We start from the raw sequence: 19,770 nt of genomic DNA on the forward strand, positions 1-19,770 counted from the left end.
CAAAAAAAAAGTTGTCTGTGACTTATAACAAAACTAGGTGGATGAGCTTGTTAGGCGACAAGAACAAGGATATTAGCTTTTTCTTCAGGTCCAAATCCAGATCCGACCTATTAATCGGATACAAAACGTAAACTGTTCAGCCTGGTGTAGGTATGCTCTCTACCGAGTGCCGTTCTCGTTAGAAATGCAATGTAAAAATGCCTGTGAAAGATTTACCACCAGATGCAAATAATTCAACGGCAAAACCAGCATACTTGCTTAACATTTTTATTTGAATGCGCGAGTGATCTTTGAAGAAGGAAAAAGATAAACATAATTAACAAGAGAAGGAGGAAGAAGGAGACAAAATGCATCAAGCCAACTCCTCATCGCCTTCATCTTCAAAATCTCCTTCATCTTCCGCTGTGGCATCCTGGTACTGCTGGTACTCGGAAACGAGGTCGTTCATGTTGCTCTCTGCCTCGGTGAACTCCATCTCATCCATGCCCTCGCCCGTGTACCAGTGAAGGAAGGCCTTGCGCCGGAACATGGCGGTGAACTGCTCCGAAATGCGTTTAAACAGTTCCTGGATGGCCGTGCTGTTCCCAATGAAAGTGGAGGACATCTTGAGACCACGAGGTGGGATGTCACACACTGCGGTCTTTACATTGTTTGGGATCCACTCCACAAAGTAGCTGCTGTTCTTGTTCTGGACATTCAACATCTGCTCATCCACTTCCTTCATCGACATTCGGCCACGGAAAATGGCTGCCACAGTGAGGTAGCGGCCGTGACGTGGGTCACAAGCAGCCATCATGTTTTTAGAGTCAAACATCTGCTGTGTGAGCTCAGGAACAGTGAGTGCCCGGTACTGCTGACTACCACGAGCCGTAAGTGGGGCAAAGCCGGGCATGAAGAAGTGGAGCCGTGGGAAGGGAACCATGTTGACGGCCAACTTCCGCAGGTCAGCATTGAGCTGTCCAGGGAAACGCAGACATGTGGTCACTCCACTCATGGTAGCAGACACTAGGTGGTTGAGGTCCCCGTAAGTGGGGGTTGTCAGCTTGAGGGTACGGAAGCAGATATCATACAGAGCTTCATTGTCGATGCAGTATGTTTCGTCGGTGTTTTCTACCAGTTGGTGTACCGACAGTGTAGCATTGTAAGGCTCCACCACAGTGTCACTGACTTTAGGTGAGGGCACCACACTGAAGGTGTTCATGATACGGTCGGGGTACTCTTCACGGATCTTGCTGATGAGGAGCGTACCCATGCCAGACCCCGTACCACCCCCCAGAGAGTGAGTCAGCTGAAAGCCCTGCAGGCAGTCGCAGCTTTCAGCCTCCTTCCGCACCACATCCAGCACAGAGTCCACCAGCTCCGCACCCTCAGTGTAGTGACCCTTGGCCCAGTTATTTCCTGCACCACTCTGACCTGAACAAGCAAAGAAAAAGAAATTAAAGACAAGTGTCATGGCACTGCACTTTCTTGGCGAATTTCAATAAATACCTCACTTTGAAAGGGGGAATTCTGACAGCTCACACAAGTGTCAAATTGACATTGAAACAATCAATATTTGAGTGGTGGTTACTTACAAGCTTCATAGCACAAATTAATTGTTAGCTCAGTTGCTCACTGTCAGCCAACCTAATTTGTAATAACAACACGTGCAAATATGCCATTTCATCAAACATTACATCTTCAAAGTACACCCACACGAGAGTGTTCATTGTTGGGAAAAATTCCAGGGGCATCGAAAAGGCCCCTTTATAAAAGGGTATGTACCATAGCTTGTAGAAATTGCCAAACAATAGAAAATAAGGGACATTCAAAAAAAAATCTCGCAGGCATGCTGGACTACCCTTGTGTTCTTAAGGCCTCAGTCACACCGGATCGTACGATTTCTGGATCGTGCGATTGATGGCAATCTGGCCGAGGTACGACCAATCGTCAATGTTTGCTACGCTCTCCATTTGCGATCGCAAACAGCGATTGGTCTTAGGGGTCATCGTACGATTGGTGGGACGCGTGGTTGTGCGATCACCAACGATTGGAGAAGATCGATTGCAAGATCAATCGTAGGTAATCGTGCGAATAGTGGTGGCGATCAGCGACCAATTGTACGGTCAATCGTGGCGACTTGCGACCGCTCGGACAATCAATCGCGGCGACCTGCGAACGCTCGCAGGCTCGATCGTGAGGTTGAACGCCAGGTGGCACCGCCAATCGTCAGGTGGCAGGACCAGTAGCACGACCAATCGTGCGACTACTTGACCTGCGATTATGCACGACTGGTGGTGCGTCCATGCACGACTGGTGGTACGACCATGTAAGACCTGTCTGCGACCTCTTACGATTTGGAATCGCAGGTCAGAAGTTTTGAACATGACCATCGACCTTGCTGCGACTGATTTTGCTCTGGCGATCACCCACGACCTCTGCGACCTCTGCGACCAGTCGCGCGCTCTTTCTACGATTTGCCCGCGATTCACAAAATTTTCGGTCGCAGCTGGCTGGTCCACGCATGGCTGGCGGACTTCCTCTCTAGTGGCCCTGTGGTCAACGTGTGGCCCTGAATGGGTTTCTCTCATCCCCCCTTCCTGTTCAGGCTGGAGTTCCCCAAGGCAGTGTTCTGGGCCCTGTGCTTTTTCTGGTCTTCATCAATGATCTCTCTGACTCTCTTGAAAATCCTCTCCATCTCTTTGCTGATGACTCCACTCTCTGCCGCTCCATTCCTCATCCCTCAGATCGGCAGTCTGCAGCCTCCTCACTCTCTGCAGACCTGGACAAAATCACAGACTGGGCAAACAAGTGGAACATGTCTTTCAATCCTGACAAATCTCACACTCTTACGATGTCTCTCCGAAAAGACCGACTGGACAACCCTCCCATCCACTTTATGAATAATCCTCTCCAAGAAGTTCTGTCACTCAAGCTTTTGGGTCTCACTATCTGCCATGATCTTTCCTGGGAAACCCACATTTCTAATCTGGCCTCCAAAGCCAGTCGCCGACTGGGCATCCTCCGTCGTGTGAAGTCCTTCCTTGGCACACCTGAGCTCCTCACCACATACAAGGCTTTCATCCGCAGCTCAATGGAATACTGCTCTCCCCTCTGGGCTGGTGCTCCTGCCTCACACCTAGCTCGTCTTCACGCTGTTGAAACCAAAGCGTTCAGAATCATTGGAATCTCCCGCGATGAAGCCAACTCCAAGGGCCTCTCACTCACTCACCGCAGGCAGGTAGGTGGTCTTTCCGTCTTCTACCGACTCCTCTCTGGCCTTGCCCCCCCAGCTCTCTCTGGGCTCTGTCCCGCAAATATTCCTACAGGTCGCACAAGATCTGCCTGCAACCCTCTTATGGTTAAACTGCCAAAATCTAGGCTCTCTGCTCACCTTCACTCTTTCATTCCCCTTTTTCCCCGCCTCTGGAATAAACTCCCCCACTCCCTTCAATCCCACTCCTCCCTCCTTGTCTTTAAAACAGCTGTTCACCACCATCTCTTATCTTCCCCCATCTCCCTGCACTCAAATGTTGTTGTGTTTGTGTGCTTCCCCTTCTCTCCCCATCTTGTCTTCCGCTCCCTCTTTTTATATATTTTGTTTGTCTGGTTGATTTGTTTGTGAAGTAAATGTTAGCTCTTTCACGTGCCTCGATTCAGTATACAAAAAAAAAAAAAAAAAAAAAAAGCCCAGGTCGTAACCTGGTCGCAGGCCCGGTGTGACTGGGGCTTAAGAGGACCCAAGTAATGCTCTAGAAAAGTTCATATAAATGGGCACCCTATATCTGGCAAATAAAATACATTTACTTCAAGCAGCTGTTTGAATCAAAATTGGCACCCCCTTTACATTAACTTTCTGGTAGAGTTTCTGGTTTTGTTGGGTGGAGGTGGTGGCGTTTTGGTGGAGCCATAACCAAATTGAAGTCAAGTCGTTCCCTGATCATAAACTGAAATTTGTAGACAGACAAAGTCAACCAATTAATTTAACCCTACGTTTCGCTTCACTTGCACGGGGTAATAGACAGTCCCTGGTTTGAGAACGAGTTAGTCCTGGACCCTATTTCTCAAAGCGGAATGAACGAACACACACCCACTGACACACAGACACACACCCCCCCTAACTTGACTCGGAATCAAGGCACAGATCGAGTCTCACCCCAGCAATTGCTGCACAACTTGTTAACAAGTGTCGCCTGCCACGCTGACACGTTGTCTCTGCCCTGCTCATCAACAATTAGGAGGTTTGCAGTCAGGAATATTAAATTTAACTGAAGAAGCACGCTAACCTTATGACATGACACTGACGTCATGTACATAAATTATACCAACACATCACCTCCCAACTAGGAGGCATCCGTGTGGAAGTCAAGTCTTTGCGGACTGAGATTAAAGCTCTTTGGTCACAAATAGACAAAGGCAGAGATGTCAATCTGGGTTTTGCCCTCATTATGGGCCTTATGAGGCCTGCCTTTTTTCTAATAAAAAAGGTAAAATATCAAACATTTAAACAGCCTTGGACATGCACCTTGACCCCACGGCCAAGGCACACCGTCTATCAAGACTGTCCCATTGGCATACACATGCACCTCAACCCAAAGGCTGAACACATGGTCAATCAAAACATGCATCCTGACCCCAAAGGGCCAGAATGCATGGTCATACAATTGGACCCCTCCTCCAAAGGAGTGAGTCCCCACAACTTCAACACCATGCCGTCACGACGAGGGCTTATTTTTCTCTCATCAGGACAACATACTGCAAATTGTTTATTTGTGACCAACCGAAGCCGTTAATATACACAGGTTGAACCCCCTAACTTGACTAGGAAGCAAGGCACAGATTGAGTCTCACCCCAGCAATTGCTGCACAACCTGTTAACAACAAGTGTCGGTACAATTGATGTACATGACGTCAGTGTCATGTCATAAGGTCAGTGTGCTTCTTTAGTTAAAGAAAAACAAAAAACAATTAATATATATGTACAGTCACGTGAAAAAGTAAGTACACCCCATGCAAAGTTTTGACTTTTCAACATATTTCAACATACAGCTATTTGATCTTCATTTTAACAATATTGATAGATAAAGGTTATATAATATAACAAATATCATGAAACATTTACATTTTGTAGTCCATTGTATAATTTAAATAGACATAAATGCAAATTTCGCACGTGGAAAAAGTAAGTACACCCTTGGTTCTCATAGGTGGTATTGCCCCCATTTGGCAGAAACAACCTCGAGTAGGCGTTTCTTATAACTGTCTCCCAGTCTCTGACATCGACTGGGAGAAATGTTTGCCCACTCCTCCATGCAGAATTCTTTCAGCTGTGCCATGTTTGAGGGGTTTCTTGCATGCACAGCTCGTTTCAAATCCCCCCACAACATCTCGATGGGATTTAGATCCGGCCTTTGACTTGGCCATTCCAGAACCCTCCATTTCTTTCTTTTCAGCCATTCCTTGGTGGATTTACTGGTAAGTTTAGGGTCATTGTCATGTTGCAAGGTCCACCTTCGGTTGAGCTTCAACTCTCCGACAGATGGCCTCACATTAACCTCAAGCACCCTCTGGTACAATGAAGAATTCATAGTGGATTCTATGATGGTGAGCTGCCCAGGCCCTGACGCAGCAAAGCTGCCCCAAACCATAATATTTCCACCACCATGCTTTGCAGTTGGTATCAGGTTCTTGTGGTCAATTGCTGTCTTTGGTTTTCGCCAAACATGTCTTCTGGTACTGTGGCCAAATAGCTCTACCTTTGACTCATCTGTCCAGAGCACATTGTTCCAGAAGTGCTGGTCTTTGCCTAGGTGTTCATTGGCAAACTTTAGTCTTGCCCTGATGTTCTTTCTGGACAGCAAAGGTTTCCTCCTGGCACGCCTCCCATGTAGATCAAATTTGTGCAGCCTCTTTCTAATGGTAGACTCGTGCACGTTGACATCAACAGTGGCAAGAGCTACCTGTAGGTCCCGTGATGACATTCTGGGGTTCTTAGAGACCTCTTTCAGTATCTTGCGGTCTATTCTCGGGCTGAACTTGCTGGGGCGGCCTGGCCTCAACAAGTTGGCAGTTGTTTGGAATCTTCTCCACTTGTAGATGATCTTCTTGACAGTCGAATGATTGATTTCAAATTGTTTGGAGATCTTTTTACATCCCTTCCCAGACTCGTAGGCATCTATAACCTTCTTTCTGAAGGCCTCAGAGAGCTCTTTTGATCTAGGCATGGTGTCGCCGCATACTTCAACAAGAAAGAGCAAACCAAACTAAATGTCTGAGGTTTAAATAAGACAGGTTCCTCCAAGATCCTCTCTCATGATGTTCTAATCATTTGCACCTGAACTGGTGCACCTGATTCTAATTTTAGGTATTTGAAGTAGTGATAAATGTAGGGGTGTACTTACTTTTTCCACATGTGAAATTTGCATTTATGTTTATTTAAATTATACAATGGACTACAAAATGTAAATGTTTCATGATATTTGTCATATTATATCACCTTTATCTATCAATATTGTTGAAATGAAGATCAAATAGCTGTATGTTGAAATATGTTGAAAAAGTCAAAACTTTACATGGGGTGTACTTACTTTTTCATGTGACTGCACACACACACACACACACACACACACACACACACACACACACACACACACACACACACACACACACACACACACACACACACACACACACACACACACACACACACACAAACACACACACGGTGAGCTTGAAATATGGTCATTTTTGAAATTTGTATGAAGGAAATTAAAAAATTGTATTTCAAAACAAATTATCACAAGAAAGTTAAGTACATAACATGCCATTTATTTGTGGAAAAGAACATCGAGGAGATGCGCACCATTTCGTCCGACACATTCCTCCAATCTTGGACGCCAATTATTCATGACGTTCTGCAACATGGCCACATCAATATCATTGATTTCGCGTCTGACGTTTTCCTTAAGTTCATGAAGAGTTTGTGGACGGTTAACATACACTTTATCCTTTAGATATAAATAATCACATGTAGTCAAATCGGGTGACCTCGCTGGCCATGGAATATCGCCGTTTCTGGAAATGACATGCTTTGGAAAGAGCGCCCTTACATTATTCATGGACACTCTGGTGGTGTGGGAGGTTGCACCGTATTGCTGAAGCCACGTCATTGGGTCGCTTCTGCAAAACTAATTCAGTAAAAAAGAAAAATAATAAAAATGCATGCTATGTACTTCAATATCATGAAGGAATTTATTTTGAAATACAATTTTTTATTTCCTTCACACGAATTTCAAAAATGACCATATTTCTGGCTCACCCTGTATATATACATATACATACATATTAATATTATATTAATCATATTAATAAGTAAAAACAATGTAAATAGTCATTAAGGATAATTAAAAACAATGTAGTAAAGTTATTGTGAAAGTAAATATACTGCATGTACATATGGACATAAAACAGCACAAAGGCTCTTAAACAAATCAAAATGTACATCAATCAGGCAGTCATACCCATTCAAACAGAAAGTTGTCTGTAATTGCATGCCATCTGAACTATTAGCACTACCACATCCTTAATGCCCCAAATTATTCCCACCTTTTGGGGTCAGCTAGGAAATGCTTACAGAGCAAGTATTTCACGGACCGGCTGGTGATGCCTGATGTTCGACCAAACAGGACAAGTGTCAGCGATCGCTCATCTCTTGGTGAAGGACACAGTGGTATATTTAGCTTGCAACCAATGTTAGCAGATGGGACACAAGACAATACACACCAAGCCTCATCGTACATACGAAACACCAGGGTGACAGTTTAAAGCTAGGCCATCATGGCGACTCCAAGTAGACAGCTCAAACACATGTATGCATAAGCTCCAAGCTCTCTGTGAGCTCTCTAGTCAACAGCAAAATTCCAAATACCAAAGTTTTAGCACTCAATATTACCATAAATAATTAATTTACCATGTCAATGCACTTCAATGAAACATGTAACAGACGTGGAATATCAACAACACTTCAAAAGGCGATGCAGTACAGACTCACACAAGCACTACAAAGCAGACAAAACAAGTAAAGGCACGCTAGAATAACGTCGCTTCGTTTAAAGGTTGCACACCTCCACCTGCACCATCTCATCGTCTGAAAGATGCATAAAGTCTGCACAAATGAAATCCCTGAACCTACAAATTACCAGGAACGTATCCCCACCATATAATCACTTATGGCAGCGATATGCTCCGACCTCCTCAATGAGACTAGATTTCTGGATTAAAAACAACGTACACAAACATGCATTTATTAAAGCAACTTCGGCATTTGTACCGCCTCCTCCACCAAATAGCTGCTCGCTCGAGCAAACTTGTACAGAATCGCTCGAAAAGGATGGTCTTCTTACAAACTACTCACCGAATATAAAGTTGTCGGGCCTGAAGATCTGACTAAAAGGACCAGAGCGCACAGAGTCCATGGTGCCCGGCTCAAGGTCCACCAGCACCGCACGTGGAACGTATTTCCCTGCTACAAGGTTCAACAAAGGTGTGAAACAAGCAAATTAAATATCTCTCACCCAATTTTCAAGCAAACAGCAAAGCGATGTTCCACATTAAATGCTAAATTCGATTTGTACAAAGACTTTTAGGTTTGAAACTTCTTACTCCAACTATGGGTTAACACCCGATTGGTATTATTTTATGAGGTTTCCAGGAACGCAACCCCCACGTAAAAGTGGTAGATGTGGTTATCCCATATTATTTACCTTTTATTGTTGGTCTTTCACAAGATTGGCTTAATGGTTCGAGCGTCCACTACAAATCTGGGATGTCAGATGTTCGAACATCAACCAAGTCACACGCAAGATTTAAAATGGCATGTGCTGCTTCCTTGCTCGACCTTCGTCATTTAAAACGATAGAGCACGGACAAACCACAAGATGGAGACAGTTGCACGGGCATGATGTGATGAAAGACCTCATTGTGGATTGAAGTTCCGAGGAAGGGAAGCCCTCCACTCCGGCCTAGCTCCCCCAGCTGTCCTCCAAATATTCCTGCAGGTCGCACAAGATCTGCCAGCAACCCTCTTATGGTGAAACTGCCAAAATCTAGGCTCTCTGCTCACCTTCACTCCTTCATTCCTCTTTTCTCCCGCCTCTGGAACAAACTCCCTCACTCTCTTCAATCCCACTCCTCCCTCCAGGTCTTTACAACAGCTGTTCACCACCATCTCTTATCTTCCCCCATCCAAAACCTTGATCTTTTCTACCCCCGTTAAAACACCTCAAATCCACCTCTTCCAATCTCTGACTTCACTCCTGAAATTCCGAGTAGTATTCATTTGCTTTATACCGTGTACCCCACTCCTGCCCTCTCTCTTCCACAGATATACCGCTGTCTCTGTTCTCTACTGTTGCTTGTGTGCCTCCCTCTTTGCCCCTCATCTCCCATTCCCTTTATTATATGTTTTGTGTGTCCCTTTGTATTTTTGTGTTCGATGCGTTTGCTCTTACACGAGCCTCGACTCTGTATTAAACAAGCGTGACGCCTAGGTCCCCCGTCGGGGAAGTGATGTGAGTTGACAAAGTGGAACACGCAGAAAACATGCTATGATACGATATTTCGCTCACAAGGGTCAGACATATATGGAGGTGGCCATCTTGGATTTTGACGTGGCAACCCAATTTTCAATAGCGTTCTTGCTTGTGCCTAGATACACCTACACACCAGAAGGTACTTCGCTTATTTTTCAAGATATTTCGCTCACAAGGTTCAGACATATATATGGTGGCGGCCGTCCTGGATTTTGACGTGGCGACCCACTTTACAATAGCGGTCTTCCTTATGCCGAGATACACCCACACACCAAATTAGAAGTTGGTACTTCGCTTATCTTTCAAGATATTCTTCTCACAAGATTCAGACATACATGGCGGCGGCCATCTTGGATTTTGACATGGCGACCTAATTTTCAATAGCGTTCTTCCTTATGGCGAGATACACCCACACACCAAATTAGAAGTTGGTACTTCGCTTATTTTTCAAGATATTTCACTCACAAGGTTCAGACATATATATGGTGGCGGCCATCTTGGATTTTGACGTGGCGACCCAATTTTCAATAGCATTCTTCCATATGGCGAGATACACCCACACACCAAATTAGAAGTTGGTACTTCGCTTATTTTTCAAGATATTCATCTCACAAGGTTTGGACATACATCGTGGTGGCCATCTTGGATTTTGACGTAGCGACCCAATAGATACACCCACACACCAGATTAGAAGTTGGTACTTCGCTTATTTTTCAAGATATGCAGGTTACAAGGTTCAGACATACATGGCATCAGACATACATGGCGGCGGCCATCTTGGATTTTGACGTGGGTTGCACCCAGACACCAAATTCGAATGCGGTCCTTCGCTTACGCACGCACGCACGGGAAAGCCATAGTCCCCCTTTCGCTCCGCTGAGCGACGGGGGACAAAAATAAATAAGGGAATTTGCAGTGTTATTAGATGGGAATTTTCATGAATTTATTTTTAATGCAGCTCTACCTTCACAGGAATTACAAGCAAATTTGTCCACCTGTGACGAACGATGTCAACGATTCCGGATCAAACCTTACTCACCACCCAAGCCCAATATGGTGCCGCAATTCATTGAAACTGCGAGAACCACCCACATTTATAAGGTTCCAAGTATTTACCAGCGCATTTATGGAGGTGTTAGAGATTGTCATCCAAGGACCATTTCATTTAAAATAGAGTCAGATCACATTAACCTGCTTTCTGTGAAACAGACACTCAACTACAACATGGAACGAGTATACCTACCATCTCAAAACACCCACAGGTCCAAAGGTCAAAAAATCAGGGGCATTGAAACATTTACGTTTTGCACTTGAATTCCCAACGACCACAGGTGACCACTTGATATTACATCATCAAACAAGCCACTTGAGGTTACGAGGGGATGGTAGAGGATGGTAGAGGATGGCGTACACACCAGCAGCCTCGTTGTAGTAGACGTTGATCCTTTCCAGTTGCAGATCACTGTCGCCATTGAACGATCCAGTGGGGTCAATGCCATGCTCATCGCTGATAACCTCCCAGAACTGTGCCAAGAACAGCAATAGCTTATTAAACAAGAAAAAAAAATACCTATGTATAAAATATTTTACAACTCATTGCAAAGAAGCCGTAAATCACAAAATTGATAAACATCATTTGAAACCAAAAAAATAATAATTTAATTTCAACTTGCCCAATCAACTCCACATGCTATAAAACCACTGACAGGCCCAATTACTTGAACCATCTCGTGGGGTCGGCCCACAGCAGGTAGATTGGCCGAAGGCTGACAAACCAATTGGCCAGGCTCGACTTTCAAGTAAAGGAGATTCGAGCAGGAATTTGTAGTTTGTCCAATATGCCATCGGCATCAACATGCCTACCACCCTGACATCTTTTACAGCCAAAAAGTAATGCTCGCAGATGGGATGTCAGACTTTAACATCTGAGGGACAGGCGGCATATCACTCAACCTGCCTGGAAGCACCAATTAGAGCATCGTCATTTTATAATAAGGCTTTGAGTCAAAACAAACAAATAGGTCAAGAGTCAAGTGTGCTTCCTCTGCACCAACCTGCTCGACCCAATAAAATGTTATTAAATGAGCTTAAAGTGACAACTTGATACATATTGTCAAAAACAATCTCCTATCATAGTTTTATATAATTATCAATTGCGTATCAAGCCAAATGCAGTACAAAAACAAGATCAATCGGAGATTGCAGACCCATGCCAGGATGCATTTGTGTTTTTTAAGGCTTTTGTTTTAAAACAAATATGGCGGCCGAAACATGTGACCGATGGCGTTTTGTTTTTTTCCTCTACCAATTTATCCTTTAACTAGGGCATGCCCGTACTATATATAAGCTAGGACGTGCCCGTACGTGGGTGCCCGTTCCTTGCCAAAAAAAAAAAAAAAAAAAATTTGTGTAGGGGTGTGTGTGTGTAAACATCCTAGGGCGTGCCCGTACGTGGGTGCAAAAAAACATGCGTGCAAACAACAACAACAAAAAAAAACTTTGAAACCACGTGGCAGTAACGACCACAGAACCCCCCCCCCCCCTCTATTTACATGAATGGTTTGGTCCATTCGCAACGACCACAGAACCCCCCCCCCCCTCTATTTACATGCAATGGTTTGGTCCAAAGCGAACGGTTTGGTCCATTCGATGTGATTCGATGATTCGATGTGAATGGTTTGGTCCATTCGCAACGACCACAGAACCCCCCCCTCTATTTACATGACTGGTTTGGTCCATTCGCAAAGCCCTCTGCAAGCTCTCTGATTGGTTGAATCGTTTTTTGGACATAGCTCGGTAAGTAATTGTCCGATTAATATGAAACCTTGAAAAGGCACATCCTCGGGTCCCCAGCAATATACCTGGCAAGTTAAAAGTATATCGGACCCGTGGTTGTCGAGAAACAGCGGTCACAGACAAACGTACAAACGTACAGACAGAGATTACTGGAATTATAGATAGATGACGCTCAAGAAATTTCATCTTGATCGGATGAAGTTTTGTACTTGTCGAATTATGACGTCATAATGGAGGCACCTATGACATCATCATTAACATGTTATTCCCCATGGAGAGTTCTTTACAATGAGCCATGTCTCAATTTTTTTCTATGCAGCGCTTTCGGAGATATAGAGGTGCAACTTCTTTCGGTTTTTTACAAGATGGCACCCGTACCATGTGACAGTTGCCTATGACGTCATAATCATTAAAAATTATACAGGAGGAGGTCCTTTGGGGCATGTCCTACCATAGGTGCATGAAATAAAGTCAAGTCAACTAATAAATTGAACTGATGTGGTGTGGTGTGGACAGCACAGGCCTGATGGGCCAAATGGCCAAGCTCCTTGCAACAAGCCATCCCAACCCCTAACTCATGGCCTAAAATAGTAGGCCTTGCGTAGGTAGAGACCTCTCATCCAAGTGGTAACTCCGCTGGTTTGATCTGACGGTCTCGAGCCAGGTGTGAACAGTCAAGACGCAAAAGTGGTAAGATAGACAATTCCCAGAAGGACTCTACCGAGTGCCGTTCGAGTTTAAATTTTATTTTATTCCCTTTCAAAAAGCAGTAATTTATTCACACAAGGGCAGCAAAAGGGCAGCAAGGGCAGCAAGGGCAGCAAGGGCAGCAAAAGGGCAGCAAGGGTAGCAAGGGTAGCAAGGGCAGCAAAAGGGCAGCAATGGCAGCAAAATGGCAGCAAGGGCAGCAAGGGCAGCAAAAGGGCGGCAAGGGTAGCAAGGGCAGCAATGGCAGCAAAAGGGCAGCAAGGGCAGCAAAAGGGCAGCAAGGGTAGCAAGGGCAGCAAGGGCAGCAAGGGCAGCAAGGGCAGCAAAAGGGCAGCAAGGGCAGCAATGGCAGCAATGGCAGCAAAAGGGCAGCAAGGGCAGCAAAAGGGCAGCAAGGGTAGCAAGGGCAGCAAGGGCAGCAAGGGCAGCAAGGGCAGCAAAAGGGCAGCAAGGGCAGCAAGGGCAGCAAAAGGGCAGCAAGGGCAGGAAAAGGGCAGCAAGGGTAGCAAGGGCAGCAAGGGCAGCAAAAGGGCAGCAAGGGCAGCAATGGCAGCAATGGCAGCAAGGGCAGCAAAAGGGCAGCAAGGGTAGCAAGGGCAGCAAGGGCAGCAAGGGCAGCAAGGGCAGCAAGGGCAGCAATGGCAGCAAAAGGGCAGCAAGGGCAGCAAGGGCAGCAAAAGGGCAGCAAGGGCAGCAAGGGCAGCAAGGGCAGCAAAAGCCAATTGATCAAACAGAAATGGCTTTATTCCCAGAGCTAATAAAACGTTGCACAGCAACGAGGTAGCGGTTGCTACAATAAACAAAACCCTGGTGAGGACTCCAACGGAGCTCAGCAACACCAAGGAGTTTACCAAAAGGGTACTTCACCTTTACCACAGGATGGTAATATATATGGTAAGCCTGGTGTTGGCTTAGCGGTTAGGGTGCCGGCTTGGGATCCTAGGATGTCGCTGCGACGCTTTCGGCCCACCGCTTATCAAAATTCCAGTCGAAACCCATTACCTGGACCTGGAGCAATCACCTTCCTCTTGAGCATTCCATGTGTAAAATACCTCGACCATGATTCTGTCCTCACATTTTCACCACAAACATGCCATGCCATGCCCAGTGCCCACCCGCCGCTTCTCACTGTGCAGGCCACTGACACCCCCTTATTACTCCCCTACCCAGAGGGGACAATAGGTTTACCCTGCGTCCGGCTGCGATTATGATACGTTACAGAACATGTTCGTGTTTCTGGCCTCATTGGGTGGAGGATCATGGTTGGGGTAACGTCGGTAGGCCAAGTCATGGACGAGGACTTGTTACAACAATTTGATCCGTCTATCTCAGGTGTACAGGGAAGAGGACAGTTAGTTTGAACACGTATACAAAATAGAACTCACATCGTTCATTTGTGACGATTCATCGTCGCTTTATTGCACAACAAAACGTTTTAACCGCAAATGAATAATCAACATGTTGTAGGTCAACCTATCGAAAGTATGTCAATACAAATACAAGTAGCGTGAGTGCAGCATCGGTACTTAAAGACAAACCTTGTCTTACAAAATTGCGATTTCATGCTACCCCGTAATTTAAATTTTTACGATATTCTGTTAATCAGAAAGTTCTTACCCAATCCCCAATCATCCCTCCTCCCCTCAAACCCGAACACCAACCTCCCCCCCTCCCCACCCCCCTCTTCCCCGCTCCTCTCCTCTCGTCCCAACCACCAACAACCCCGTCCCTCTCGTCCCAACCACCAACCACCCCTCTCGTCCCAACCACCAACAACAACCCCGTCCCTCTCGTCCCAACCACCAACCACCCCTCTCGTCCCAACCACCAACAACAACCCCTCTCGTCCCAACCACCAACAACAACCCCTCTCGTCCCAACCACCAACAACCCCGTCCCTCTCGTCCCAACCACCAACCACCCCTCTCGTCCCAACCACCAACAACAACCCCGTCCCTCTCGTCCCAACCACCAACAACAACCCCGTCCCTCTCGTCCCAACCACCAACCACCCCCCTCTCGTCCCAACCACCAACAACAACCCCTCTCGTCCCAACCACCAACAACCAAGTGCACCTTTCCACCCGACCACCAGACCACCTCCTCCACCCCCCCATATCACTTTCGACCCGACCTCCAACCCTCACACCATAAATTCCCCCTCCCCGTCACGGACTCGACCATCAACCCTGCCGCCCCCACCATTGCGACCCGACCATAAACACCTCCCCTCCCCACAACGTTGCGGATCCGACCATAAACCCCTCCCCTCCCCACAACGTTGCGGATCCGACCATAAACCCCTCCCCCCCCCCCCCCACCTCCTCCACCCCCCCCCATATCACTTTCGACCCGACCTCCAACCCTCACACCATAAATTCCCCCTCCCCGTCACGGACTCGACCATCAACCCTGCCGCCCCCACCATTGCGACCCGACCATAAACACCTCCCCTCCCCCCAACGTTGCGGATCCGACCATAAACCCCTCCCCCCCCCCCCCCACCCTTGCGACCAGACCATAAACACCTCCCCTCCCCCCACCCTTGCGGACCCGACCATAAACCCCTACCTTCCCCCCACCTCCCCACCCTTGCGGACCCGACCATAAACCCCTCCCTTCCCCCCACCTCCCAACCCTTGCGGACCCGACCATAAAGCCCTCCCTCCCCCCCACCTCCCCACCCTTGCGGACCCGACCATAAACCCCTCCCCCACCCCCCCACCTCCCCACCCTTGCGGACCCGACCATAAACCCCTCCCCCCCCCCCCCCACCTCCCCACCCTTGCGACCAGACCATAAACACCTCATTTTCGCGCGCATCCTCAAAACAACCCCTCTCGTTCAATCAAAATGAACAATTTAAACAAGGGGAGTTTTTAATGAAAACGGCACCAAACATCGCATCTGAGAAGAGCGTAAATTGGAGTACAAGGTGAAACATTTCAAATGACAATATTAATGTCGACATAAGCGTAAGATCATTTACATTTCAAAACTCACCTCAGATTTTAACTCAAGATATGACAAAGACCGATAAAGGCGCAAACGCAGTAATCGACCAAATAATTAACATGTTAACCTAAGACCATTTCCCGCGTAAAAAATATATTTAACATCGAAAACATTCACAATCACCGATCGATCACCGACACGCTTATATATATATATATATACAGTATATATATATTCACCTTGGCGCCGATCTGGTTCCCGCACTGACCGGCCTGCAGATGCACGATTTCCCTCATGATTGACAAGATCTCCACAAAAATAAAAACAAAATTAGAAAACCGTAAAATATAAAAACACCCGCGCACGAACTACGCGCCGGTCACGGGACTTTATTGGCTCGGTCGAGGTGTGCTGGAGACCATCCCACCCGTTGCCCCGACAACCGCACCGCTCAGCCACTGGTGTGACAGTATAAAGTTGAGGCGTCATAATTATGGGATGGAAATCTAGAAATACTCAGTACGCATGCGCAGGTTTCCTCTCACCTTTCTTTTCTATCATCTACTTTCTCTTGTACATGTTTAAACATGCTTAACACAATCGTTGTCTCGAAGACTTCGTTATTATTATTATTATTATTGCCAAATGATACTAATATTATTATTGTCGTTAATATTATTTATAGCATTAATTACCTCCGCCACCAAAGGTGGATGGAGGTTGTTTTCACCCCCGTCTCTCCGTTTGTTGGTGAACAAAATATCTCAAAAAGTTGTGGAGGGATTGGGACGAAACTTGCTGGAGATGTTGTGTGTCTGACAAGGACGATTCGATTTTGGTGAAGATCTGAATATGGATTCGGATATGAGAATTATTTAATTTTTTAAGTGATTCTTCACCATTGGGGGATAGGGCTAAAACCAACATAGAGCAGGATATCTCAAAAAGTTATGGACAGATTTGGACAAAACCTGGTGGACCGGTTGGGTGTGTGACAAGGAAGAATCGATTCAATTTTGGTGAAGATCCGGATCCGGATCTGGCTACTATCATTTTAAAAGTGATTCTTCACCATTGGGAGATAGGGCCAAAAACGATACAAAACCGGATATCTCAAAAACTTGTGGACGAATGATTTTGATTAAATGTGATTCTGTATTGTGATTTTGTGGTCTACTCTGGGATACAAAACGTAAAGTGTTCACCTGGCGTCCTGGCGGAGGTATGCTCTTTACTGAGTGCTGTCCTCGTTAATATATGCTTTGTTACAATGTTTTCATCATGTTACAATGTTTACAAGGTTTTGTTTTCACCCCAGTCTGTTTTGCTGTCTGTTTGTTACTTGCAAAAATCGAAGATTTTTCGATAATATTGGTTGGTCTCGTGCGTTATTCTGTCAATGAATTGGGAAACCAACTATTTTGAGGTCAAAGGTCAAATCAAGGTCAAACTTCTAAAATCATCAATTTTCATCGTTTTAACTTGGTAATTAAACAGCAATTGCATAATGCATCACTAAATTGGGAAAGCAATTATTTAAGGTCAAAGGTCAACTCAAGGTCAAACTTATAAAATCATCAATTTTCATCTGAAAAATCATCACTTTTCATCCTATTAACTTGGTGATTAAGCAGCAATTACATGGTGCATCACTCAGTTTGGAAAGTAACTATTTTGTGGTCAAAAGGTCAACTCAAGGTCAAATTTCTAAAATCATTAAATTTAATCTGAAAAATCATCAATTTTCATCCTATCAACTTGGCGATTAAGCAGCAATTACATGGTGCATCACTCAGTTTGGAAAGTAACTATTTTGTGGTCAAAAGGTCAACTCAAGGTCAAATTTCTAAAATCATTAAATTTAATCTGAAAAATCATCAATTTTCATCGTTTTAACTTGGTAATTAAACAGCAATTGCATAATGCATCACTAAATTGGGAAGGTAAGTAACTATTTGAAGTCAAAATGTCAAATCAAGGTCAAACATGTAAAATCGTCAATTTTTGTCTGAAAAATCATCAATTTTCATCCTATTAACTTGTGAATTAAACAGCAATTGCATAATGCATCACTGAAGTAGGAATGCAACTATTTTTGAGGTCAAAGAAGTTCCAGGTTGGAGTGTTGGAAGTAAAAGAACAGCTCAGAGAGCAAAGAGTAGATAAATGTCCAGGGCCAGATAGTATGCACCTGAAAGTATTACAGGAGGTGGCTGAGCAGATAACGGATATGTATAGTAATAAAAGGCAATGTGTGTCCATCAGCATGTTTGTGTGTGTTTCTCCTCAATAACTCCAAAACCATGAAACCTAGCAGCCCCAATCTTTGCATGCATACTTATCGACCTCCAAGGGAGTGCATGAATGAAAACTGGATGTTTGGGTGTGTTTAAACACCCCTTTTGAAGATCATTAACCAGCTTATGCAATTAAAACAAAAACAGGCTTATCCTTGGTCAGCCTGCTCTCCCTCACAGGGGGTCTTCTGCGTTTTCAGCCTGCTTAATATGCCTTGCCTTGGAACAGGCCACAACAGTCAAAGCGGACATGGCGAGTTAGTGGAAGGTTACACGTTGAGTGGAGACCGATCGTCTAGTCAGTGGTTCAGTGGGTTGAACTCCCCTCGGGAGGTGTGAGGATAATTACGGGCGGGAGTGATACGTGATTACGGGCGTCCAAGGTGGGAGTGATAATGCTCCTGCTGCGGGCAAGGCCGTAGTTAGCCAGGATGATCCGAATGGGGGATTTCCCATTATAATTTCGACTTCAGAGGGGTCGAAACCCCTGTGCTCCGAGAATCCAATCCAAATGGCTTCCCTGATCAAGAGTGAATTGGGCGACGTTATCAGTGCTAAAAAAAACCTCAGCTCTAGGGACATGCTAATTCTTTGTAAATGCACTTCCCAGTGTGACAAGGCCTTGAGAGCCTCTCTTTTTGGTGGCAGTCGAGTCTCCTGCCTCATCCCTAGATCGCTGGTGTGATTTATGGTATTGCCCCATCCGTCGAGATAGATGACATAAAGACCCACTTAGCTGATATGGGAGTTGTGGATGCCCGCCGGTTCACTACAATAAGGGAAGGGGTGAAGGTGGAAACATCATCGGTGGTTTTATCCTTCGCCAGCCTGGCTCTTCCCCCCAAAGTGTTCCTGGGGTATCAAACATTTTCTGTCCAGGAATATGTTTCCCGTCCACTAAGATGCTTCACGTGTAAGAAGTTTGACCACACTGCTCTGTCTTGTAGTGGTAAGCAGCATTGCAGCAGGTGCTATGGAGACCACGAGCGCGGGGATTGTACTACGTCCAAGATGTTCTGCGCCAACTGTGGCGGGAATTCCTCAGGGCCATCCAGATCCAACAAATAAAAACATCAGGGAAGCTATCCTATGCAGAGGCCGTCCGCAAGGTCCCCAAGGCCAGGCCCCTGCAAAAGGCATCATCCTGGCCCCCAGAATTGCAGTCCAGGACCCAACTCTAACAAGATTGGTGGGAGTCCAGACCCAGACGAGTGATCAAGAATGCCAAACCGAGGGGTCAAGAACCAGTATGGGCATGAACTTTTCAAGACTGGCGTTTATTGGCTTCATCACGGAAGTTGTTAATTGTGCAGCCCAAGCCAAAAGAAGGACAGAGAAAATAGCTATAATCTCTGCCGCAGCCCAGAAGCATCTGGGTTGGGAGGGGATTTCCTCCAAGGAGATCAATAAGTTATTTAAGTCCGGTGTTATGAGCAACTCTAGGC

General features: G+C 45.7%; 1 protein-coding gene across 1 annotated transcript; it reads right to left on the bottom strand.

Annotated features, from left to right (window-relative positions):
- Positions 1-253: 253 nt before the first annotated feature.
- LOC144888637 (tubulin beta-4B chain-like) lies at positions 254-16,433 on the bottom strand. The gene is made up of 4 exons (XM_078767253.1): positions 16,268-16,433; positions 10,985-11,093; positions 8,393-8,503; positions 254-1,413 (listed from the first exon to the last, which is right to left on the bottom strand). Exons 1-4 carry the CDS (start codon positions 16,322-16,324, stop codon positions 353-355), a joined length of 1,338 nt encoding a protein of 445 aa, XP_078623379.1. The 5' UTR covers positions 16,325-16,433; the 3' UTR covers positions 254-352.
- Positions 16,434-19,770: the final 3,337 nt, after the last annotated feature.

The sequence above is a fragment of the Myxine glutinosa genome, chromosome 13 (genome assembly GCF_964187855.1).
Source record: "Myxine glutinosa chromosome 13, kmMyxGlut1.1, whole genome shotgun sequence".
Classification (NCBI taxonomy): domain Eukaryota; kingdom Metazoa; phylum Chordata; class Myxini; order Myxiniformes; family Myxinidae; genus Myxine; species Myxine glutinosa.

What these genes read in the sequence shown, in the direction of transcription:
- LOC144888637 (XM_078767253.1), bottom strand. Translation starts at nt 16,324, where the DNA reads ATGAGGGAAATCGTGCATCTGCAGGCCGGTCAGTGCGGGAACCAGATC. An exon ending in CTACTACAACGAGGCTGCTG is followed by an intron (nt 8,504 to 10,984) that starts GTGTGTACGCCA and finishes TGAACCTTGTAG; the next exon opens with CAGGGAAATACGTTCCACGT. An exon ending in GCCCGACAACTTTATATTCG is followed by an intron (nt 1,414 to 8,392) that starts GTGAGTAGTTTG and finishes TTGCTTGTTCAG; the next exon opens with GTCAGAGTGGTGCAGGAAAT.